General features: G+C 39.9%; 1 protein-coding gene across 2 annotated transcripts; it reads left to right on the top strand.

Annotated features, from left to right (window-relative positions):
* The first annotated feature begins 473 nt into the window (after positions 1–473).
* On the top strand, positions 474–24,574 carry LOC117298013 (cleavage and polyadenylation specificity factor subunit 2-like). Of its 2 annotated transcripts, none has more exons than XM_033781236.1 (19): positions 474–556; positions 2,728–2,952; positions 3,811–3,970; positions 6,146–6,251; positions 7,849–8,094; positions 11,105–11,193; positions 11,616–11,714; positions 12,312–12,434; positions 12,957–13,124; positions 14,152–14,240; positions 15,070–15,184; positions 16,404–16,568; positions 18,227–18,263; positions 19,327–19,469; positions 19,821–19,955; positions 20,654–20,831; positions 21,834–21,916; positions 22,676–22,810; positions 23,829–24,574. In XM_033781236.1, exons 2-19 carry the CDS (start codon positions 2,804–2,806, stop codon positions 23,919–23,921), a joined length of 2,313 nt encoding a protein of 770 aa, XP_033637127.1. In that variant the 5' UTR covers positions 474–556; positions 2,728–2,803; the 3' UTR covers positions 23,922–24,574. The 2 variants fall into 2 exon arrangements, with proteins under 2 accessions (XP_033637127.1, XP_033637135.1); XM_033781244.1 differs by lacking the exon at positions 474–556 and adding an exon at positions 1,269–1,291 and having other exon boundaries at positions 2,756–2,952.
* Positions 24,575–25,685: the final 1,111 nt, after the last annotated feature.

The following is a 25,685-nucleotide window of genomic DNA, read 5'->3' on the forward strand; positions in this document are numbered from 1 at the left end:
GGACAGAATCCCCCAACCCCCCCCCCCCACACTCCACAACAACCTAATTGAAGCGGATTTCACGACATAGATGCCAGTGATCATGACGGCATGAAGCTCCTTAGAAAAGGCTAAGAAGAGCCAGTCTGCTCAGACCCGGAGCAACTGACACAAAAACTGGAATAGGCTGACACTTCTAAAAATAGCTTTGACAGACTAGAAACTTTAGCCAAAATTGAAACGGTGTGTTGAAAATGCACAACTCTATACCATAGAAAAATTCCCTAAATTCTGAAGTGTGAATGTAGGCTAGGCGTACCGTAGGCCTAAAGTGTCCCCAAATGTTTAGTTACATATTATTTTGACACCAACAAACTACGTACTTTTCTATGCCGCGAATTTGCTGTGGGACCATCGCGTATCGTCCGTGATCGACTCAGTTGCGCTGTCGGTGTTGGTTATCGGCGCATTGCCCAAAATGTAGAGGGCGCTGTCAGAAAACGAAAATAGAAACCAAAATGGCGCCGCTGTAAATTGCCAATGGATAAAGCATGGTAAACAAGACAACAGTTAATTTGTAAGTAAATTAGCGCCGTAGTTGTAAGGGTTTTCACTATTTCAAGTTATTTCCTATTTAGCTATTTAATATAGAATACAAAGAGACAAACATGACACATCCGTTCCATTTAATCGGTTATTTTGAAGTTGAAAGAATGAAAGAATTTGGATTCGGCATAGATAGAAATTAGAATAGATGCCGAACAACAAAAACAGGATTTTTTTTGCCCGACCTTAAAAGGGTCCTACTACTTGCCGTCAACTCGCCGTCAACTCACTTGCGCCGTCAACTCCTCCAATATACATTTAAAATCCACAAAAGAAGCATAGAACTGTAAAGTATTAGCTCAAAGAGAATTAGCGTAAGTTTTAGGTCATATTTCGGAATAAAAATTGAGTTTTTTTTCTCGTGAAAAAAAAATTCTCGAAGCCGAAAAACTGTCGGCCGCCATCTTGCTTTTTCACAATGATGAGTCTTGGCCCAAGATGTCAATGATTGGTACTTTTTTTTATCAACACAAAGTCGTTTTTGTGAATGAATTTTTTCATTTTATTCCGAAATATGGCCTAAAACTTTCGCGAATTCTCTTTGAGCTGATACTTTACAGTTTCTTTTGTGGATTTTAAATGTATATTGGAGGAGTTGACGGCGAGTTGACGGCGCAAGTGAGTTGACGGCGAGTTGACGGCAAGTAGTAGGACCCCTGAGTTAAACATGTCAAAGTCAAAAGTAAAACACAAACAACTGAACGAGGTAGGATTTCACTGATGTCAAGAAACAGATGGCATTTCCTTATAAAGTGTGATTCTCAAAGACACAAACTTTCAGAAACTTTCAAATGGTGACTTGATTGCTGTACAAAAACTGGTTAATGAAAATTTGGAATGCCATGATAAATGATAAAATAAACTTTATTATTAATATTATTTATTGATAATAAAAATTAATATTATTTGTTTAGAATTATTTATGGGATGGCTGATTGATCCTGCTGAGTGATTATTGTGGATATTTGTGAGTAAAATTTTACTGCCCTGATGATACTGATACTATAGGAAAAAATGTACAACCTTGCCACCAATTTCCGGCCGTTTTTTTATCCCTGTTGTAAAAGCATCCAAAGCCAAACACTATTTTACCGTACTTTTGTTTGTACTTTGTGATGTCACTCAGACTCAGAGTATAGTCTTGGTCTTAGCTGTTGGGATGTCACTCAGACTCAGAGTAAAGTCTTGGTCTTAGCTGTCGGGATGTCACTCAGACTCAGAGTAAAGTCTTGGTCTTAGCTGTCGCGATGTGAAGATAAATCTGTGAATGTAAATAATTTTACAATAAAATAATGCTTTATGAGTCATCTTGATCTTGATCTTGATATAATTATTAAACAGCTCCTTACTAGGAACAGCACTTAAATGAAGTCAAGTCAGTAGGGAGGAACTCCTAGTCGCTTTTTAAGCGCACCTATCGCCAACACTTAGTGGGGCTATACAGATGATGGTTGTTAAGTAGAATTCCAGTCTTTTGCATCATAGAGGGAGCTAAACAATCTGCAGGTTGGATGATTTTACCATTTTTGGTGAAAAAAATATCCACACTGTACAGGAATAGTATCTGGACAAATTTAATTGGTTGAAAGCTTTACAAAGGCTACAAAATTCATATAAGTAGCCTAACAACCCTCCACAGAAACATTTAAAATTAATAGTGTCGGCTTTCAGACTATAACATTTGAAATTTACGTTTAATTGCCACAATCAAAATAAAACCCATATATGAATGTGCTCAAAATCCCTGATGAAATATAAACCATAAGCATGGCTACTGAATTTGAGGAAATTCCCAATATTGGTTTGTTGGTGTGTAAACGGAAAGCGCAGGATGTAACAAAGAAATAATCCAGGGGTCGGTCGAGGGGAAGTGAAGGAGAGGTTGCCAGCAATATGGACGACTGACATAAAGAATTGGACTGGACAGGGTTCGGCAGCTGCATCAAGATCAGCAGAAGATCAAGATGGCTGACGTAAACGTGTAATGACCACCGCAGCGCAATTTGCGCCAACGGACTGAAGAGAGCGCGAGAAACTAGAAACACTTTACTTTCTAAGAATCAATGTTGTGTATTTTCCCTTTTAAGTCTGCATTTTGTTTATATTAATCATAAAGATTATTTCATTTCTTTATATTTACAGACTGATGTTGATATTTTCCTCATCCTAGAAAAGCATTCGAAAAAAAGAAAATTGAGCCGGATTTAGGAAAGCCAAGATGACCTCCATTATAAAGCTGACGCCATTCTCCGGTGTTCGCGATGAGTCTCCACCATGTTACATGCTTCAGGTGGATGAGTTCAGGTTCCTTCTGGACTGTGGATGGGATGAGAAGTTTAACCTGGACTACATAGAGAACCTCAAAAAGTAATCATTATTCTGTTTTTACCTCCTGGTCTCTTGGCCAACAAGAAATATTATCGCATTCTGAGCAAATTCATTAGTGTGACTGACTTGTTTGTATGATATAAAGCTCCATTAAGTGCTTGATTGCAGATATTATTTTTGTTATCATGAGTTTGAATCAATCACCTCCACTCGAAGGTAGACATTTTAATGCTGAGATTGATTTGATTGCAAATAAAAATTTCTTAAAGTTTGATTTAGAATGGTGGCAATTGAGATTTTTTTGTGAAGACTGGACCAGCCGACAATTTGTCCAAGTAGTCTGGCTAACTAGAGTGCTGACAAACATCACTGTTTCATACAAGCTAGTGAACTAGTGGACTAGTGAAAATGATGGGTGAGGAGTAAAATGACAAGCTAATTGGTCCTACTGGCTAGTCACTGACAAAGTTAAGGGCAAACCATGGTGCCTATTGTAAATTCACAAAGTCTTGCTATGCATGGTGCTTGCTTTTGGTTATACAGCAAATTGCGCCACAGCACCTTGTAAAGCATTACATGGTGCTATCAGAATTAGGTCTCATAATTCAAACGTGGTCACACATCTGGCAGGGAATACTGTATGTTACAGCGCCGGGAGCGTCACTGGGTGACGGACATCACATGTGCGCTATATAAGAAGTGACAATTATTATTATTTTTTTATTTTTTTATTGACAAACTGCAGTTTTGTGTCAATAAAGTGTGTGTTACATTGCGCATGCACTTTTGCCCAATGTTGTTAACATGCCTGTAGTGTTCAGAAGTACGCTAACTGTGAAGAACACACTCTGAGCTCTTTTCCATGACCAAGTTTTTCTTTGTGATTATTCTATCCAGGCATGTCCATCAGATCGATGCAATGCTACTCACCTTCCCAGATCATCTCCACCTCGGCGCTCTACCGTACATCGTCGGCAAATGTGGCCTGACGTGCCCCATCTATGCAACCATACCTGTGTACAAGATGGGGCAGATGTTCATGTACGATTTATACCAAGTGAGTATCTCCTTTTAGGAAAATCTAATTATTGGGTGGACAAGTCGAGGATTTGAAACTGTGCATGGTGGGAGTATAATCAGGTGAAGTTGGCGGTAGCACCATAGTGTTGTTTCTGAAACGAACCGGTGGTTGACAACTCAACGTTTGAATCAGTATGATCAGGAGAAGATAACACACGGTGCCGCCGCAAACCTCACCTAATTTAAAGTCAAGCGTACAAAAATGCTGAGGTAAGTCAGACTCTTATCATTTTATGATCTTGAAAAAAATTCCAAAACATCCACTTTTTGATACTAAGAACTCCTTCAATTTTAAAAGACAAAACTTTCAATTAAAAACCTTTCCAAATCCTTCTATATCCTCTATAGATGAAGGATTTGAGAGGACCGAGTGCTGTAGGCCAGAATAACAAGTCCAAATAAGTCAGTGTGAAGTTTGGCTTGTCATGGCCGAGCTGTCTTACTCACCGTACCTAAGTTCTGCTGTATTAGCATGTGGGTTCGAATCTTTCAACGCAACACCCCTCCAGCTATGAAATGGTAAAGCCCTCCGCCGCCCTCGGGTAAACAACTCCTTATAAGGGAATGCTGTGCGCGTCACGCGTATCACGTGATGTGGCACAACTGTTTCAGTCGTTGCTCTCGACTAATAGGAATAAAGAAACTGTCTTATAAGAACAGGTGCAAGCTCGCGTGTCACGCCCATGTTTCAACACTTTTTACTGGTCATAAACAAAGGTTTACAAACACCCACATGACGCGCTCTCCACCAATAGGAATAGCGAAACTGTCTGAGGTATTTATGAATGCTTGTTAAGAAGTTGGGATTGTATTACTTTCTGCTCTACCAGCCGGGCTCCTAGTGGATGATACCCACCATGCCTACATCCTTACAGACTGTGAAGGGGTAACCCTAGTTCAGCCCGATGAGTAAGTAGCAACATGCCCCTGTGGTGGCAGTTGATTTTGGTTGACAGTCCCTCACCTTGAAGTGGCTGTCTGGCCTTGTGATGTTAGGATGTGAAGGATTGAGTGTTGGAGGTGGTAGGTCTCCTGTAAGAAAATTGGCCTGTGAGTAAGGCTTAGTACTTCCCACACAGATTAATCGCATGCTAATAGATATTTCAGGTATTGCCAGTATAAACTTCCCACACAGATTAAAAACCTTTCCAAATCCTTCTATATCCTCTATAGATGAAGGATTTGAGAGGACTGAGTGCTGTAGGCCAGAATAACAAGTCCAAATAAGTCAGTGTGAAGTTTGGCTTGTCATGGCCGAGCTGTCTTACTCACCGTACCTAAGTTCTGCTGTATTAGCATGTGGGTTCGAATCTTTCAACGCAACACCCCTCCAGCTATGAAATGGTAAAGCCCTCCGCCGCCCTCGGGTAAACAACTCCTTATAAGGGAATGCTGTGCGCGTCACGCGTATCACGTGATGTGGCACAACTGTTTCAGTCGTTGCTCTCGACTAATAGGAATAAAGAAACTGTCTTATAAGAACAGGTGCAAGCTCGCGTGTCACGCCCATGTTTCAACACTTTTTACTGGTCATAAACAAAGGTTTACAAACACCCACATGACGCGCTCTCCACCAATAGGAATAGCGAAACTGTCTGAGGTATTTATGAATGCTTGTTAAGAAGTTGGGATTGTATTACTTTCTGCTCTACCAGCCGGGCTCCTAGTGGATGATACCCACCATGCCTACATCCTTACAGACTGTGAAGGGGTAACCCTAGTTCAGCCCGATGAGTAAGTAGCAACATGCCCCTGTGGTGGCAGTTGATTTTGGTTGACAGTCCCTCACCTTGAAGTGGCTGTCTGGCCTTGTGATGTTAGGATGTGAAGGATTGAGTGTTGGAGGTGGTAGGTCTCCTGTAAGAAAATTGGCCTGTGAGTAAGGCTTAGTACTTCCCACACAGATTAATCGCATGCTAATAGATATTTCAGGTATTGCCAGTATAAACTTCCCACACAGATTAATCGCATGCTAATAGATATTTCAGGTATTGCCAGTATAAACTTCCCACACAGATTAATCGCATGCTAATAGATATTTCAGGTATTGCCAGTATAAACTTCGTCCTGGGAGTTTTTATCTTGTACCAATCTAGTTCAAATAGTGACAACTCAGTTTTAAATCCATTTGTATTTAAAAATCCTTTTCTAGTCGAGACACAATTCGGAGGAGTTTGACTTGTTCACATTGGATGATGTGGACACTGCGTTTGATCGGATTATTCAGCTCAAATACTCACAGAGTACCAATCTCAGAGGTATGTATCTAGTATTGTTTTTAATATTATATTATTATTATTATATTATATTATTATTATTATTGTAGACCCCTTGCATGTGAGACACACGCTCAAAAAGTGCCCTGACTGGGGTCAAAAAGCACCCTCACTGGGGTCAAAAGAGGCAAATGATCGGACGAAAGCTATTCTTTGTGCGCAAAAACGTGCACGTGAGCTCAGCGTCCCTATAGCGTTTTGTGTTATGCAGGGGGTCCATTGGATGCATTTGAAGTGCATTGTTTCAGCATGTGATCATGAAGTGAAATCTTGACTATTCAACATCATGAGGCGACACCAATTGAAATTGAATGCCAGATTTCATTGAGTGATTATATCCTGCAACAATGCACAAATGAAATCCATTCAATATTTCCTACTTAAGGGTACTGGACACTATTGGTAATTACTCAAAATCATTGTTAGCATAAAACCTTTCTTGGTAACAAGCAATGGAGAGTTGTTGATAGTATAAAACATTGTGAGAAACGGCTTCCTTTTGAAGTAATGTAGTTTTTCGAGAAAGAACTAAAATATTTGATTTTGATTTTGAGACTTCAGAATTAGATTTTGAGGTCCAGAAATTAAGTATCTGAAAGCACCAATTTCGCGTGACAAGTGTGTTTTTTCTTCCACCATTATCTCGCAACTTCGACTACCAGTTGAGTTTAAATTTTCACAGGTTTGTTATTTTGTGCATATGTTGAGATACACCAAGTGAGAAGACTGGTCTTTGACAATTACCAAAGGTGTCCAGTGTCTTAATAAATAACTCACACATAGAATCTTGTCATTTGAAAATTGTTTCACAATAAACACAAAATAGACATGGAAACTCTTCCACCACACTCTCTGGAAATTGTTTATGTAACCTGGGCCCAATAAACGAGTGCTTGTTTTGAGAACCCTGTGTTGTCTTTCCCAATGTGAAGTCAGGGTTTCATTGTGATGACGATATTTTCAAAAAGGAAAGCAAGCACAGAATCGGCGCTTATGGAAGCAGGGATCTCTGTGCTTACAGCAAGCGTATTTCATGAGTAAGCGGCGAATTTGGGCTTCTGCGCGTAGGTACTCTGCATTAATAGGCATCCGCTTACAAGGCTAGCACAGAAATTCGGCGCTTTTACGTCAGTGGGGAATCGTGATCGTAAGCGCAGAATTCAGCGTTAAGCAGAGCCATGAAATTGGGCCCTGTACAGATGATACCTTTCATGTTTTTAGTTACCCACCTTGGGGTGGTATTCCCCCTCCCCCCCCCCAATTTTCTCTTTTTAAGAATCATTTTGGAGTGATAAGTTGACAGATTGATTATTTTCCATTTTGAAAGTGTCGTCATCACAATGAAACCCTGACTTCACATGGGGAAAGACAACACAGGGTTCTCATAACAAGCACTGGTTTTTGTTATCGTGTAAGAAAATATGAGTATGCGTTCACCATAAATAGCACAGCCTCAGCCAAAAGCCATGGCCAATAATCTGCCATGGCATACTGGAATTTCAGAATGCTCAGGCCTACCAAGAGGAAACTTGGCTAGAGCTCAATCTCTGATTTTATTTTTGTCTGTTTTTCTTCCCAGGGAAAGGACACGGCCTGACGATAACTCCACTGCCTGCTGGTCACATGATCGGCGGCACCCTATGGAAGATCGTCAAGGACGGTGAAGAAGAGATAATTTACGGAATCGACTACAACCACAAGAAGGAGAGGCATCTCAATGGATGCGTCTTGGAGACGATTAATCGACCGTCGCTTCTCATCACCGATGCCTTCAATGCAACGTACATACAGGCCAGAAGGAGACTTCGAGATGAACAGTTAATGAGTGAGTGTTGGAGACCTTGATGGGGTTTAAAGGCACAGGGTGGATTACACAAAGCACTAAGATTTATCTTTTAAAAGACAAGTTTTCAGTATCGCCATAGTGGTTTGTCTTGTAACATCACACTTTGCTTAATAGCGATTAAGATTGATTTGCAGTTTAGATCGATCTTAGATCTTTGTGAAATCCACCCCTGTATTTGGTAATGACTCTGAAAATTAATGTCAATGAAAACTTACTTGGTAAGAAATACATCAGCTTTGAACAGTATAATGTATTTTGAGAAAATTTGCACTTGTAAGTATCACAGTTGTGGATGAATATATCACTTTTTATCCCAAAAAATGTAGAATACGAAGCCCATGTGTATTCCCGTTGGGTATTATACTTCCTGCGTGGACATATTCACTGCGGAATTTTGGCGATATCTCAAAAAATGCAACCACCTTTTGAAATATATTTTCATTGATTAGTTTCATTGCATTATATCTACATTTATATAGGATTGAAACATTTGGAGGGTTCTAAGGACCAATCGTGTACAGGCCCTTTAAACAATGAGGGCATGTTTGCACCTTGTTTCCCCCTGTGGAATTGATGTAATGCAAACAACTTTGTGAGACTGAGTGTAAAGCCATCGTTGTTGTTGGAATTCTAAAACATTCCAGAATCTAGTAGGAAAACAGCTTTTCAATGTTGTCCCACACCTGGCGGGGAAAACAATCTGTGAATTCTGCTTCAGCATGAGGGAAATGTACACATTCCAATATGTTTGTATATAGTGACCTTGCAAGGCCGTGTCTGGTATCGACATTTTTACTTATCTTACTTTCATTTTGATGAGCTAGGTCAGGTACTTATTTGTTGCATTGAGTAAGGGAGTGTCTAAAAAAAGTGGGAGCAGTCAGACTCGGAATGGTCAATATCATTAAGTCTAGTAAAACATTTTACCAATGGTCTGAGCTCTGTATACTTGGTGCTTCCTGAGTCCCAGAATTTGGGGTATGGGGGGGGGGGGGGGCTGTGTGCGGAGTTTGCACTAAATGTACACTGCTTATCACACATTGTTGTAAGGGTAAAGCAAAAAGAATTCTTTATTCCGGTGTAATTATTAAATGTATTAAAGGATTTGGGTACTTTTTGTAACACAAAACACAATGTCCACAGATTTACATTAAACTTACACCGTTTGAAGATAATGATAGTAGAAAGCTTCCCTGAAAATATTAGATGCTGAGGTGCTGTAGTTTTGAAATGAGTAAAACAATGTCATGAAAATACGTTTTTTCTTGCTAAAATAATTTTTGTCTCGTGATCAGTGAGACGGAAATTATTTTCATGACATTGTTTTACTCATTTCTCAAAAACTACAGCACCTCAGCAAGTAATATTTTCAGGGAAGCTTTCTACTATCATTACCTTCAAACTGTAAGTTTTTAATGTAAATCTGTGGACATTGTTTTTTTTGTCCCCCAAAAAGTCCATAGACCCTTTAAATCAAGTGGTAATTGAAGCTTTGCATGATGTGGATCACAAGGAAACTTGTGGGTGCAACGATGTATAAAACTCTTAGGAAGAGAGTTGGCTCTGAAAAGAAATGTTGTGGTCTTGACATTTAGAATTAAGTATTCTCTGCTCGTCATCACCGGTTCATCAAGAGCAAACCAACAATTCTCTGCTCGTCTTCACCGGTTCATCAAGAGCAAACCAACACTTCTCTGCTCGTCTTCACCGGTTCATCAAGAGCAAACCAACACTTCTCTGCTCGTCTTCACCGGTTCATCAAGAGCAAACCAACACTTCTCTGCTCGTCCTCACCGGTTCATGAAGAGCAAACCAACACTTCTCTGCTCGTCTTCACCGGTTCATCAAGAGCAAACCAACACTTCTCTGCTCGTCTTCACCGGTTCATGAAGAGCAAACCAACACTTCTCTGCTCGTCTTCACCGGTTCATCAAGAGCAAACCAACACTTCTCTGCTCGTCATCACCGGTTCATGAAGAGCAAACCAACACTTCTCTGCTCGTCTTCACCGGTTCATCAAGAGCAAACCAACACTTCTCTGCTCGTCTTCACCGGTTCATCAAGAGCAAACCAACACTTCTCTGCTCGTCTTCACCGGTTCATGAAGAGCAAACCAGCACTTCTCTGCTCGTCTTCACCGGTTCATGAAGAGCAAACCAACACTTCTCTGCTCGTCTTCACCGGTTCATGAAGAGCAAACCAACACTTCTCTGCTCGTCTTCACCGGTTCATCAAGAGCAAACCAACACTTCTCTGCTCGTCTTCACCGGTTCATCAAAAGCAAACCAACACTTCTCTGCTCGTCTTCACCGGTTCATCAAAAGCAAACCAACACTTCTCTGCTCGTCTTCACCGGTTCATCAAAAGCAAACCAACACTTCTCTGCTCGTCTTCACCGGTTCATCAAAAGCAAACCAACACTTCTCTGCTCGTCTTCACCGGTTCATCAAAAGCAAACCAACACTTCTCTGCTCGTCTTCACCGGTTCATCAAGAGCAAACCAACACTTCTCTGCTCGTCTTCACCGGTTCATCAAAAGCAAACCAACACTTCTCTGCTCGTCTTCACCGGTTCATCAAAAGCAAACCAACACTTCTCTGCACGTCTTCACCGGTTCATCAAGAGCAAACCAACACTTCTCTGCTCGTCTTCACCGGTTCATCAAGAGCAAACCAACACTTCTCTGCTCGTCTTCACCGGTTCATCAAGAGCAAACCAACACTTCTCTGCTCGTCTTCACCGGTTCATCAAGAGCAAACCAACACTTCTCTGCTCGTCTTCACCGGTTCATCAAGAGCAAACCAACACTTCTCTGCTCGTCTTCACCGGTTCATCAAGAGCAAACCAACACTTCTCTGCTCGTCTTCGCCGGTTCATCAAGAGCAAACCAACACTTCTCCCAATAGAGTTGTATTCATTTAATGCCAGGATGCCAAATGGGCTGTAAATACCTTGGTAGTTTTCTCACATCCTTTTTTCCATATTTCAGCCATAATCCTAAACACAATGAGGCGAGACGGGAATGTACTAATCGCAGTCGACACAGCCGGCAGGGTCGTTGAACTCTCACTCCTCCTGGTAAGTGCCAAGCCACTTTTTACGAAAGAAGTGGTTAATTTGGACAATTTGTTGTTGTTTTTCAACCTTTTGTGGTTAAACCAACCCCTTACCTCAAACCCCACCCTCTTTGTTTCCTTCAATATTCATAAGGGTTTACAAGGTGCTGCGACTCATACTCAATGTAAAATCTATCGGTACAAGCGCGTTCGCACAATCATATAGTGCGCATGCAATTATTAATCACCCGGGTGAAACATTGATTTTCCATGACACTTCGCCTCGTGAAACGGAATAGTCCTGATTTCACCTTGTGAGTTTATCCTGCGTCAATGCACTCATATGCATCCAATATTTTGTATTATATTATTTTTATTATAATTATAATAAATGCAAGTGGAATTGTAAAAACTAATCCAAATGGATTGTTTGGATCATTTCAGGATCAATTGTGGAGGAACACAGAATCTGGGCTGAGTCCATACTCCTTAGCCATGGTCAACAATGTCAGCTATAACGTCGTGGAGTTTGCAAAGTCACAGGTAAACAATTACTGTTTTAGATTATAATTGGAACATGATACCGTAAAAAAAAAATATATATAATATTTTGGGCTGTCGTATTCACCAGTCTCTTAAAATGTAAGTCCAAACACAAAACACTTTCACTGTATTGAGCTCTTTTATTACAAATCTATTAATATAATTTTAATACTAACAACTGTTCAACTCACAAGATTTGATGCTGTTTATGGTGAGATGAATGCATTACCTGAGCTACCAGTTAATGAGTACATAGCACTTCTGAAGTACTGAAATTTTACAAGAGTAAAAAGTCAGGGATGTATAAGTGAAGTGGAATGGTTAACTGCTTTATTTATATTAAATACATAATTTCTTCCTGTTTCAACATTTGTCAACAAGTTTTTATTTTATTTTTTCATGAACGTTTTTGTAAAAAAAAAAAAAAAAATAAAAATGTTGGTTGCGACGCAAATGATGGTCAGTCGACAAACAAACAATTTCAATGTGTCTTCTAAGATCTGGGTCCTAGTTTACAAACTTAACTATCATCAATGACTCTGACCACTATGTATTACATCCTTACCTGTTTTCCTTCTTTGATTCTCCTTTATGTAGGTGGAATGGATGAGCGACAAAGTGATGCGATCTTTCGAAGACAAACGTAACAATCCATTCCAGTTTAAACATCTCAAATTGTGCCACTCACTGAAAGAGCTGGCCAAAGTCCCCGAACCTAAGGTACGTATTTGTAGAAAATCCCACCGTAAAGCTTGTGTGTGGTAAACATGTGCAGCCCTCAGCCCTCAGCACCATGGGTTTAGGGCCCAATTTTATAGAGCTGCTACAGCAGAAAATATTGCTATAAAGGCAGTGGACACTATTGGTAGTTACTCAAAATAATTATCGATGGAGTTTCTTTCCTCTCCCTTAGATCAGAATGTCTGCACAAGCAGATAGATTGTTCACTACTCCTAGTAATCTGTTGCCTTTATTTGGTACTTTAGCCGTGGTTTCACAGGTCATTAACCTCCCTTTTCTAGTATTTCGTAATATGGTGGTACGAGTAGGATGTGTTAGTTAAGTGTAAAAATGTGTGTTTTGCAAGGGGAAAGATCGCCTTGTGACCGTCGACTGAGACGCCGGCCAGCATGTTGTAATGCTGTGTATTTTGTGGGTTTGGTATTGCCCAAGTTTCTCCGATTTAGCTTCAGGAGATGTGTATTTGATGCAATTGGTCATCTTTTTATCACTACCTTTCAGGTTGTTTTAGCGAGTGTACCAGATTTGGAATGCGGTTATTCCCGTAGCCTCTTTGTGGACTGGTGTGATAACCCTAAGAACAGCGTCGTCTTGACATGTAGGAGCAGTGAAGGGACTCTCGCTCGCTCATTCATTGATAACATCCAACAGAAAGAAGTCACACTCAAGGTATGACCTCAATTCTTGTCATTATTTTCTTTTTCATTCCAGTGAGTTGCTTTTCGCACAGCCCACTTACAAGTACAGGGCTGTTGAGTGTTTGGATGGTGCAAAAAGAAAATAGAAATTATTTTTTATGATATGCGGTTTCTTGCTTCTTATTGGTCTAAATTTAAAGAATGACACAAAATATGACTCGAAACACTAGGTGATTTTTCATTTACTTTATGAAGTTACACGGTCCGCCATTTTTGTGATTTGTTCTTTGTAAAGCGGTTGAGCTTTCAAAGTAAAATGAAAATCAAGCAAATTAGAGGCATATTTTCAAGTAGTGAATTTTTATTTTTTTATAGGTAAAGATACACAGGGATAAACAGACCCTTTTGTTTCGTTTGTGTACTTTCTTGTTTACAATATTATTTTTAAGGAGGGCAACTCAAAAACCTTTTTTTGTTTGGGGGGGGTTGTCTTAATTTCCCTTTTCTGAGAGTCCTTGGCTTCACAATCAGAATAAATGAAATGGAATGAAAGAACACAAGGGTGTGAAGAATTATTGTGTCACACAATGTAACTTTCTTGCCTTCGTATTCGTGTCGTTGCAAACAACTCCCAATTAAAGGCACTGGACACTATTGGTAATTACTCAAAATATTTTTCAGCACAAACACTTACTTGGTATCGAGCAATGTAGAGCTGTTGATAGGCTAGTATAAAACATTGTGAGAATAGGCGCCCTCTGAAGGTAAGTTGTCTTTGCGAAAGAAGTAATTTCTCACTAAAATATTTGAATTGATACCTGGACCTTAGTTGAGGTCTTGAATTCAAGGCATCTGAGAGCACACAACTTGTGCGTCAAGGGTGTTTTTTCTTCCATTATTATCTCGCAACTTTGACGACCAATTGAGTCAAAAATTTTACCGGTTTGTTATTTCCTGCATTTGTTGGGATACATTAGGTGAGAATACTGGTCTTTGACAATTATCAATAGTGTCCAGTGTCTTTAAATTGTCTCTACCCTCTTTGATGTTTGTTTTAGCTCAGTAAGAGAGTCAAGTTGGATCCAGAGGAGTTGGAGGTGTACAGAATCAAAGAAAAAGAGAGAAAGGCGGCTGTCAAACTGAAACAGTAAGTCTGATAATAATAATAATCATAATAATATCAAACTCTTATATAGCGCAAAATTTGATAATAATAATATCGAAGTCTTATATAGTGCACGTATCTACCAAACAAGGTACTCAAGAGACCCAGTTATGTAGCACCTTATAAGGGTTTACAAGGTGCTACAGCCAGGAACACCTGGGTGAACCCCTTCTATTTTCGATAAGTGCTCTGGGTTCTTTTTAATGCGTTACACAACACATGGGACCAACAACTTTACGTCCCATCCGAAGGACGAAGCAATAGTTAAGTGTCTTGCTTAAGGGCACAAGTATCACGGCTGGGGATTCGAACCCACACTCTGCTGATCAGAAACACTAGAGTTTGAATTCGGCGGTCTTAACTGCTCGGCTATGACACTTCCTCATGAAACTTTCTCAATTGAGTAGCATGTAGTAAGCCACAAGTGGAACTGACTGGGTTAAAATGCAAGATGATTTTGAAAAGAGCAGGATTTGAACCTGCGACCTCCAAACTTCAATGCCAGTGCTCTTCCAACTGAGCCACAAGCCCTATTTTGCAGTCTCCCTCTTTTGTCACAATCTTTGTTCAATCTTTGTTAAAGGGCGTGCAACTTCTATTATATCAAGTAGTAAATAACAAGGGGAAACTGATGACTGCTTAAATATAAATACATTTTGAGGTCAACAAAGAATGACCAACGAGAACAGGATCTCAAACCCTGGTCCTTACCTTGGCGCCCCTTGAAATGATTTCCGTTTTAGAGGTTCAGTAGAAAGCAGAGTTGGTAAGGGGCAAAACTGACTTGATTTATTCTTTGTGAATTCCACAGAGGTGCTGAGTTAGACTCTAGTGATGAGAGCGAAGAAGAGATGGAGATTGGAGATGCAGTCGGTCACAAGAGCAGCAAGAAACAAGTCCAACACGATCTCATGCTCAAGACTGAGGTTCGTACAATGTTTTACTCTACACATTTCTTAACCATTTGTTGAAATTCATGTACACAGGCAGGGCCCAATTTCATAGAGCTGCTTAAGCACAAAAGAAAGGAGATGAGCAGAACAAAATTGACAACTAGAATAAGGTTACCAGCCAAAAACGCCATATCACATCTGTCTATGACTGGTGTACTGCTTGATTTTGCTTAATAGCAGCAAATAATTAAACAATATTTATTGCCTAGGCAGAACTATGAAATTGCACCTTTGGTGGTACATTTGTAAGTTTTAAAGCCATTGGACCCTTTCGGTAAACAGTGTTGTCCAAGGCCCACACTTTGTGTACCACAACTTCTATATCAAATAACAAACCTGTGAAAATTTAGGCTCAATCGGTCATCGGAGTCGGGAGAAAACAACGGAAAAACCCACCCTTGTTTCCGCGCGTTTCGCCGTGTCATGACATGTGTTTCAAATAAATCCGTAATTCTCGTTAACGAGAATTTATATTGTTTTGCTGTTTTCTCAAAAAGTAAAGCATTTCATGGAATAATATTTCAAGAGAAGTCTTTCACCATTGCCTTCTGTAAACCCTGTAAGTTATTTGTAAATGTGTGAACTTTTTTTTTTTTCCTGAACCGAAAGGGTCCAATGGCTTTAATGGCCCTCTCTTGTGTATAGAACAAGCTGTCCACCTCCATTACAGGTTCAAAGGTCATGTCCAAATTGCTTCCCTCGATACTCATGATGTTGAGTCTAAGATTACAATGGAACTATTACTCGGTTGAGAATGCTTACCCCCCTTGGAATTAAACAGGCAAGTCAAGGCCGAGTCACACTGCAGCGATAACGAAACGATAACGATCACTGCGCAAAGAGAACGCATTCTAACGGTTGAATGAGCGTGGGCGTATTATGCGTTGAGCAATTCAACCAATAGAATATGTTCTCTTTGCGTCGTGATCGTTATCATTTTCGTTATCGCTGCCGTGTGACTCGGCCTTAAGCCCCAACTCAACTTATATCGAACTGCCTCTAGCTATCGGCAATCTCGGTGGACTAGTTGACAAGACATCTGCTCTAGCATGGTAAAGGTCGTGGGTTCAAGTCCCATGCCTGTGATTTTCTTTACACAGTACTCGGAAAAGTACTGGGTACACGTTGCTTACATACATCGGCGTATGGGTTAAACCAAATAATATGTTCCCTATATCAATACTATCTACAGAGCGGGAAGAAAGGAACAAGTTTCTTCAAGAATGCCAAGAAGTCTTATCCGATGTTTCCTTTCCACGAGGAGAGAATAAGATGGGATGAGTACGGGGAATTGATTAAACCAGAGGACTACATGATCACTGAGATGAACCAAGCTGAAGAAGAGAAAACCAAAGCTGTAAGTCGCTCATATCTTGGCACTTTTGGAACGCATGAAACTGAGAGCCCCCTTAGAACTATCGCTTGGTAGTTTATTGCATCACATAGGCACATATCTGTTGCTCGCCTAAAATATTCCACTCCAAAACGATCAATTTTACCCCAAATCAACCATTTCAATTTTCAAAAGCATTTCTCACGACAATCAATTAATCAATCAACCGCAGAGACAGGAAGGGTCTGTTGCGCCGATCTCCTGTGTCCTACAGCCTCACGCCACATGTGGTAGATTTCGCTTGGCCGGCCAAGTTGTTGGGCCCAGGATGATCGAGGGAGGCCTCTAGGTCTCTTCCAGCCAGGAGCTGTTGCTAGGCCTCCCCTGGAATTGATTGCAATTGATCTTAGAGCTTTTTTAGCTGGGATGTTGTCAGCTAAGCGAGCGACATAAGGCAAGAGCGGCTGCGTTGAATTAGTTGGTTGATGGGGGGGCAGACCTGTTCTTTGGGTGACCTCATGACAGAAATTGTTAATTCTGCAGAGACATTGGACTTAAAGAATTTATGTGGGACCATGGGTATAGTTAGAGGCAAGGAAAACAACATTTTTCTGTTGATTATGGGTGCAATAGCTTGTATTTGTCACTTGCAATGACGTAGTTTAGTGTTATTAGATTTTACACTGGCATAAAAATAGACAAATGGATAAATTAAGATACAAAGAACCAAAATAGATTAAAATACCAAGCCAGTGAGTGGCAAGAAGGAACAGGTGAACAGCACCTCTACAAAGCTGTCCTGCCACAAAGAAAGTCTGTTAATCTTACCCCTCAGTTAAGAAACTATTCACCCCTCTGTTTAAGAACCACCCATCCCTCAGAAAAAGAAATGAAAAAAAAGAGAGGGGTGGCCTTGAAGGCGGGCCTGACAATTACGAGCGACAACGAGAGCAACGGCAATGTGACACCCAAGTATAATGATCTTAATCATGGAGAGGAACAAACTACATGTGAACTAGGCCTATATGTTGAGTCCTCTGTAAATAAATAACACTTACAATAGATTTTTGTGTGCAGTTCTTAAAGTAATTAAACTAGGCCACTGTGGTGTACCTATTAGCTGTATACTACTGCCAAATGGAAACACCACAGTGACAAATCTAAAACTAAATTAACGTGCTGGGTATACTCTTCAACCTGTATGGCTAATGGTGCTGCTGGCTGCTAGGTGTAAATCGAGAGAAAGAAAAAAGGTTCAGCCAGCCCATATAGTGAAGGCACTACCGTCATGGTTGATCACACACTTGGTGATGCTCAAAAGTAATAACTCGCTGATTTAAATACCACAGTAACTAAAGCTACTACAAGATACATTTTAAAACAATAACAAATATTTAGATATGTACTGGTTGAGATGTTTGGGCAGCACCTTAACTTGAAAATCAATTTAGAATAAATACTTGCTTAATAAAAAGAAAGCAGTAAGGTTTATTTCTCTACTGCTGAGGATACTTTCCCCTAAAGCTCTTTGGAATCTTTCAACAACAAGTAGAATGCCATCATGTCAACGTCTCCTATGATCTGGATCCTTTTTTTTGTCATCAATGACTTCTCATCCATGGTTTTAAAATAATGTCTTCCAAGATAGAATAGTGAGAATTATATTTTTGATTTGTCCACAGGAGGAGGATGGTTTTGATGGAGAGGATGTTGGTGAAGGTGAGTTATTAAGTATTATCATCGTCATTCTTGAGAGGCGATGAAAGCAAAATATTAAGAACAAAAGCGTCACGATTGGGATTCGAAACCACACTCTGGTGACAGTTCTAACTGATTTGGTGTAATGTGAGAGAGAGTTTTTAAGAAAAAGGACTGATTTACAAATTCATACAAAGATAAATAAAGGACAGCCACTCGGGGTTTTTAGTTTCACAAGAGTTTCTGACATTTAGACCCTAGCAGAGTCTTTCTCATCATCATCATTTAGCAGTCGGAACCGAGATTCCATGCACAACGTCACGCCAGAGGTTATTATCCCTCGTCATGTTTGGAAGGTCCTCCGTATCTCTACCGATCACGTCGATGTAGTTGAGTGGTCGAGGTCCTCTATTAGGGCACGGCAGTCTCCAATATAACACGTCAGGAAGGACCTGGTCTTTGGCACGAAAGCAGTGACCTGCGAAGCGGACTCTGCGTTGAGCAACAGTAGTAGAGCTTGGTGGAATGTCTCTGTAGATCGGTTCTTTGGTCTTGTGCTCAAAGGCTAACAATGACATCAAAATATTGAGACTCTGCTTCTGTCATACATCAGGCCATTTACTATTTCTTTTGCATTTATACGCATTGTTTTGTTAGTTGATTGCATCATCTTATTCTACTCAGGATTGTTAAAGCCATTGGACCCTTTCGGTACAGAAAAAAAAAAAAAAGTTCACAGATTTACAAATAATTTACAGGGTTTACAGAAGGTAATGGTGAAAGACTTCTCTTGAAATATTAGTCCATGAAATGCTTTACTTTTTGAGAAAACGGTAAAACAATATAAATTCTCGTTAACGAGAATTACGGATTTGTTATAAACACATGTCATGACACGGCGAAACGCGCGAAAACAGGAGTGGGTTTTCCCGTTATTTTCTCCCGACTCCGATGTCCGATTGAGCCTAAATTTCCACAGGATTGTTATTTTATATATAAGTTGTGATACACGAAGTGTGGGACTTGGACAATACTGTTTACCGAAAGGGTCCAATGGCTTTAATGTCTTTATTTCCTTCATCAGCCGGGGCAGATATTCCCACAAAATGTGTCTCTCGGGAGGTGACCATGGAGGTGAAATGCTCGGTCAACTTTATTGACTTTGAGGGGCGGTCAGACGGAGAGTCCATCAAGAAACTCATCACTCAGGTTAAGCCTCGTCAACTGGTGAGTACAAAGTTCAGAATTTTTGTTTTTTATTTGTAAAAATAGAGTCTGGATTTAAAATTGTTCATTTTTTGTCCAGTCTCAACAAAAATCCATTGATTTTAACACCAGGTCAATTTATTTCAGTTGAAAATGAATGCTCCGTTTCCGGAGTAATTAAATTTCACCAGTTTAGCATTCACTGGTTTTACAACCTGTGGACGAGGCGGCCACGGACGCAAGTCTATGCCGAATGATTTTGATGATGATGGTTTTAGCAATACCATCATTCCACTTCATTAGGCCACAAGATTCATTCAAATTTGTGAACTGTAATCATCAACTGATAGAGCTGTCAATTTCTACACACAGATTATTGTACATGGCGCTGAGGAGCCTACTCAGCATTTAGCTGAGTACTGCAGGCTACAGTTAGCTGGAACCAAGGTATTCACTCCGAGTATCAATGAGACAATGGATGCTACGATGGAGAGCCACATTTATCAAGTAAGACTTGCTACAATATGACCTCATTTTACCCCCGACAGGAAACACAATAAAGTGTACCTCTTTTCTACCGTCACATTAGCAGTTTTTCCAATGGTTTTAACTTTTTTTTTTAAGTACCTGAAACCACCAACAAAGTGTTTCAATTTGTTATACTGAATTTCTTTTGAGTTGATAGGAATAATTAAATATTTTTTACTCTCAAATTTGAAGACGAACATTTACGTAAATGCTAGGTTAATTTTTCTTTCAATTTTTGTTTATAAATATTTGATTGTGGTTTAGAAAAATTTGTTTATTAGGCCTAAACATCAAATGAATCAACTCCATTCATTTTTGTAACATGATCTTGCCTGGTGGAACAAATGGGCAGGGAGCAATAATTTTGGAAACATCCAATAATTATCCATATTGGACTCCTATGTTCAATTGTGGAGTGTCAAAGCAGTATACATGGTAAAATAAAGGATGACATGTGATATGATAAGTGTTCCACTATCGAATGACAAGCACATACATATACATCCCCTTCAAAGTATATTTTATACATAACTTTACATTAGTTTGATATTCTTTCGGATGAATAAAAATATGGTCTGCACCATAAAGGTGACTTGTGGTGAAAGGTAAAAACAAATTATGTTCTTGATCCCCGCTGCAAAACTAACATCTCTTACTATCTTTTTGTTTGTCGAAAGGTGAGGTTAAAAGACTCGCTAGTCAGCTCCCTTAATTTCTCCAAAGCCAAGGATGCAGAGTTGGCGTGGATCGATGGCATGCTTGACCTCCCCGAGTCTGCGTCTGACCTTGGGGTCGTTAAAGAACCAGAGGCTGAGGCAAAGGAGGAGGGTTCAGAAGACAAGCTAAAGGCACCAGGTGAGAGAGTTAGTAGATGTGATTCTTGGCAATCTTCGCCTGTTGTCAGAATTCTTGTAATGGGAGAAGATTGGGGACTCTAGTTGGCAGCAGACTTACCAGTAAATCCATTGTTTTGGAAATGTGCGCACACCCAAAACAACAATGAAAATTTACATAATAAGTCTGCTGTCACCTATCATTAAAAACTCTCCCTTTAGTTCCCCTTCATGGAGTACTGTTGTCAAATTTAGGTTCGGAGCTTCTGCCTGTCATTTAATTTGTTTTTATATAGAAAGCAGGAGCCGCTATTAATCTACTTGGTAAATAGTTTTTGCTCATCATAACAACCTCTTTCTCACTGAGGTCTGTAGCCAGCCTCTGTCTTTTTTACAGATATTTCCATAGTAACCTTCCAGCTGTCTGTCCCACCTGGTTTCTCCTATCATGGTGTTTGGAGTCTGAAACCAGACTTTCTGCTTGTTCTCACCCATACACTCTTGGTTTGCTGAGATCTAGAACAAAGAGTCATTCCAATAGATTTTCTGCCATGTAGTGCTAGCGAATCTCTTTTGTACTCTTTAACCTGGTGCATGTTTCCCTCCATCCTACAATCTAGACTGTTTTAAAAGGAATATAAATTCCTACCTTCAGCTTCCCAGAGTTATTTTCATCTTAAATATTTTTGTTGTAGCCCCTTAGCTTTTAGCCTCATTTTGGGGCGAAGTAGCATAAAAAGGGGGAAATATTGAGTTTTAAACTTTGCATGGTGGAAAAACAAGCTAGTTTGGTTTGCTCTTCCAAGAAGACGCTGATGCTGATCAAAGCACACTGATCAAAACATTGAGTTGTCACCCCCCCCCCAGTTTTCTTTAGAACCACCACAACTCCGAGAGAGACATTTTATGTACACAGTGTTTACTGCAAACCTTACTAGAAAGCATTATTGTACATTTCTTATCATTTACTCTGAGATGACATGTCAATAAGCTGATAGTAATTCAATGTCTGTTTGTCCTCTAGGTTTAAGCATCAGTAATAAAGACAACATTGAAGGGGATACAGATGAAGTGATTCCAATGCTAGGAGCCATCCCACAACTAGAGGTATGTCTTGCTGAGGCAAAAAATAATAATATACAGTTCTTATAATATGCAGTTCTTCATGGTGTGTCATGGCTGAGCGGTGTAGCACATTCGACTCGAGTTCTGGTAGGGAGGTCACCAAGATGTGGGTTCGAATCACGGTCATGACACTTGTGCCCTTGAGCGAAACACTTAGCTGGGATAAATTATATGATTTGTTTTGTTTATTCATTTAGCTTGGTGCGCTATATATACTTGGCAGCACATGTTGTATACTCCCACTGTAGCTTAGGTGGTTTAAGAAAAGAAATAAATGACCCAGTGACCAGGAGGGTCTTTGACAAGTGTGACTTGATTTTTTTTTGTTTTACGTGCATTACACACCACACAGGACCTGTGGCTTCTGTACCATCTGGAGGGCGCAGCAATAATGGTTTAGTGTCATGCTTTAGGACACCATAGTGTCAAGACCAGGACTGGAACCCACACTCTACTGTTCAGAAACACTGGAGCTCGAGTCCAGTGTGCTTGGCCACAACACATCAGTACTGGACAAAGACCCCAAAATAGCCTTCTTTCGTAAAAAAAATCTTTAAAAACTCACACATGGTATGGTTGTTGTCATTTAGAAAAAAGAAAAAGAAAAAAAAAGGGAATCCCCAAATTTTCTTCATGTGTTACCTGCCACAAAATCAAAATGTTGTACCTGCTACTAAAGTGTACATAAAACCAACTTGTCTGCTTGGTGCAATTAATTTTGGTGAAAACTTTGTATCATAGGTCCCTGGTCACAATCAAGTTTACGTCAACGCTCCCAAGTTCCAAGATCTGAAACAAGTGATGTCAAGAAACGGCGTACAGGCTGAGTTTACTGGTGGCGTGCTGGTCTGTAACTCTGTGGTTGCAATTAAACGGGTAAGGAGATGTTTTCAGATCATATCCACTTTCTTCAGGGTGATTTTATGGAGCTGTTTGAAACACTGCCTGATAAATTAAAGATGTTTTTTATTTAGGACGATAACTTGAAAAGATAAGCCCAGAATACTCTTATCAGATATTGGTATTAATTCCTCACCAATACCAAGAACTGACACCTTGTGTACAAAATCAGTTGTTTGTTTGTAAAATATATGTCAAGGCCAACAATTTCATGAAGTATCAAAGATTCATGCATGCACTATGCTGAAATGAAAGCAAAAATGGAAAGAAAAAAAAAAAGTGGGGGTTAACCCTGTTTCAGCCCTAGGAGTAGGTGGTAACGGCCTGTGAATAAAACAAACAATAATTGTAGCCCACACCTTGAAGTGGCCTTCAGGCCTTGTGTGTCTGGCGACTTGCATAAACAAAAACTTTAAAAAACCTAGTGTGTGGCACATGAGCTGGCCTGTTTTCACAAACTGAAACACAAGTAGTTTTGTAATTCATTAGAATGTGTCGTTTCAGGGAAACAAAATTACTTGGCTGTTTTGGGTTTATTTGGTTGCATGAACTGACAGACACATTTCTTACTTTGTTGCTTATTAATTTAGGGAGTGAAATGTTCGAAACCAGTATTTTTGTAAAATCATCAAGTATACGAAAAATCTGTTGAAAATACTCTTGACATCAAAGGATAGTGTGTTTTTTTGGTGTGTTTTTAAGATACTCAACTTTAGATGCTGTTTTGTTTGTTTTGTTGATGTTGAGATTAATACACCACAGGCCTTTCAAAACTTCGAGGTTGGATTCTGGCTCAAGTTTGGGCTCCGTCATCAAGCTCAGACAGTTTATATTTTTGCACAGTGTTTCCAAACATCAAACAGCTGGAGCCCAAATCGAGTATTGGTAAAAAACCTAGAAAAAAACATGGCTTGTGCTTTGTCGTTTTTTTAGGCACGCCAGATTTTAGAGATGTTTATTTATCAATGTTTAATTTGATTTGTTCTCATTTTAGAATGACTCTGGAAGGATCACGTTAGAAGGATGCCTCAGCCCAGACTACTTTAAGGTCAGGCAACTATTGTACGAGCAGTATGCCATTATCTAATGCAGACTAAAAGCAGCCCTCCGTAAGCTGTCTTGAGCAAGAGATGAACTCATGGCTGATGCCTTTCTATAATTGTGACTGCAGGTTATACTGTTTATCAGACTACTTGGGACAAACTTTGACACAGTACTTGTTCATAGTTGATGCTGGTCTGGAATTAACATTCGAGAGGGCAAGGCCATTTTCATTTTGAAAAGGGCACACACACTTGAAAATCTTAAAGTCTATGTGGAACTTTTGAAGGGGCACCAAGGCCATGCCCAGGGCAACAGAGGCCAAGGCCTCTGTGACCTCCGTCTAAATCCAGGCCTGGGATGTGAATGTAGAATTTGGTTCTGCTTTTCATTGCTGTGGATTAAAGTCGGTCGAGACTCAACTTCAATAGAGCAACCATGTTTGGGTGCTTCACTGACCTTATACACCCGATGTCATCAGGATGAATCGTGGATGTGCCATTTTGGGGTTGGAGTGTCCAGTGTGTTTACGGTGCAGTGCACAGTCCAGGAGATGAGCACATTGTAAAACAATTAGTGCAGACAATAACCGCATTGCCGTCAGCAAAGGGGTCTGTATCAAGGCCCAATTACATGGAGCTGCTTAAAGGCAGTGGACACTATTGGTAATTACTCAAAATACATATTTGAGTAACATAATGCCTGTGATATTTTTTCACAGGACTCGGGAAAGTACTGAGTATACAGTACTAACACTCATCGGTGTATGGGTAAAAACAAAAATTAATATTCTTTATCCCCGATGCAAATTTAACATCTCTTATATCGTTGCGGTACCCGCTGCCAAAACATAGGATTCGAACTGCCTCTAGCTACCGGGCAACCTCGGTAGTCTAGTTGGTAAGACACTGCTCTAGAATTGCGAGGGTCGTGGGTTCAAATCCCACCCGAGTAACATGCCTGTGATATTTTTTCACAAGACTCGGAAAAGTACCGAGTATACAGTGCTAACACACATCGGTGTATGGGTAAAAGCCAAAATTAATATTCTTTATCCCCGATGCAAACTTAACATCTCTTAAAATAATTATTAGCATAAAACCTTACGTGGTAACGAGTAATGGGGAGATGTTGATGGTATAAAACATTGTGAGAAATGGTTCCCTCTGAAGTAACGTCGTTTTTGAGAAAGAAGTAATTTTCCGAGAATTTGATTTCGAGACCTCAGAATTAGAATTGTCTCAAAATCAAGCACCTGAAAGCACACAACTTTGTGCGACAAGGGTGTTTTTTTCTTTCATTATTATCTCGCAACTTCGATGACCAATTGAGCTCAACTTTTCACAGGTTTGTTATTTTATGCACATGTTGAGATACACCAAGTGAGAAGACTAGTCTTTGACAATGACCAATAGTGTCCAATGTCTGTAAGCACAGAAAGTAGTTAAGCACAACATTATGGTTACAGGAAGAAGGTTATCCACCGAAATACCATGTCACATGTATAAATCTGTGACTGGTTTCTGGCCTATTTTTGCTTGACAGAAAACACTCTTTAAAGTAATTTAAGCAGCTCTATGAAATTGGGATTGATGAGTTAATTTATTATCAAATGAAGAAGGGATGACACTTAGTACATTCATACTTTGCAGGTCCAACTGAATATTTGAGAAATAACATCATGTTTACCAAAAGGGTGATATGGGGGGGGGGGGTGTGGGTTGTAGCCATGCATGGTTGTAGCAGAAACATTGCCAACAATTGCAAAAGGTACTCTTGTTCAAAGCTGCCTTTTTTTTGGGGGGGGGGG

This window comes from Asterias rubens, chromosome 1, assembly GCF_902459465.1.
Source record: "Asterias rubens chromosome 1, eAstRub1.3, whole genome shotgun sequence".
Taxonomy (NCBI): Eukaryota; Metazoa; Echinodermata; class Asteroidea; order Forcipulatida; family Asteriidae; genus Asterias; species Asterias rubens.

Bases quoted from the DNA above. Each gene is read 5' to 3' on its own strand.
- LOC117298013 (XM_033781236.1), top strand. From the start codon at position 2,804: ATGACCTCCATTATAAAGCTGACGCCATTCTCCGGTGTTCGCGATGAG. The intron at 11,194-11,615 runs GTAAGTGCCAAG...GGATCATTTCAG, and splicing joins TTGAACTCTCACTCCTCCTG to GATCAATTGTGGAGGAACAC. The intron at 18,264-19,326 runs GTGAGTTATTAA...TTCCTTCATCAG, and splicing joins TGGAGAGGATGTTGGTGAAG to CCGGGGCAGATATTCCCACA.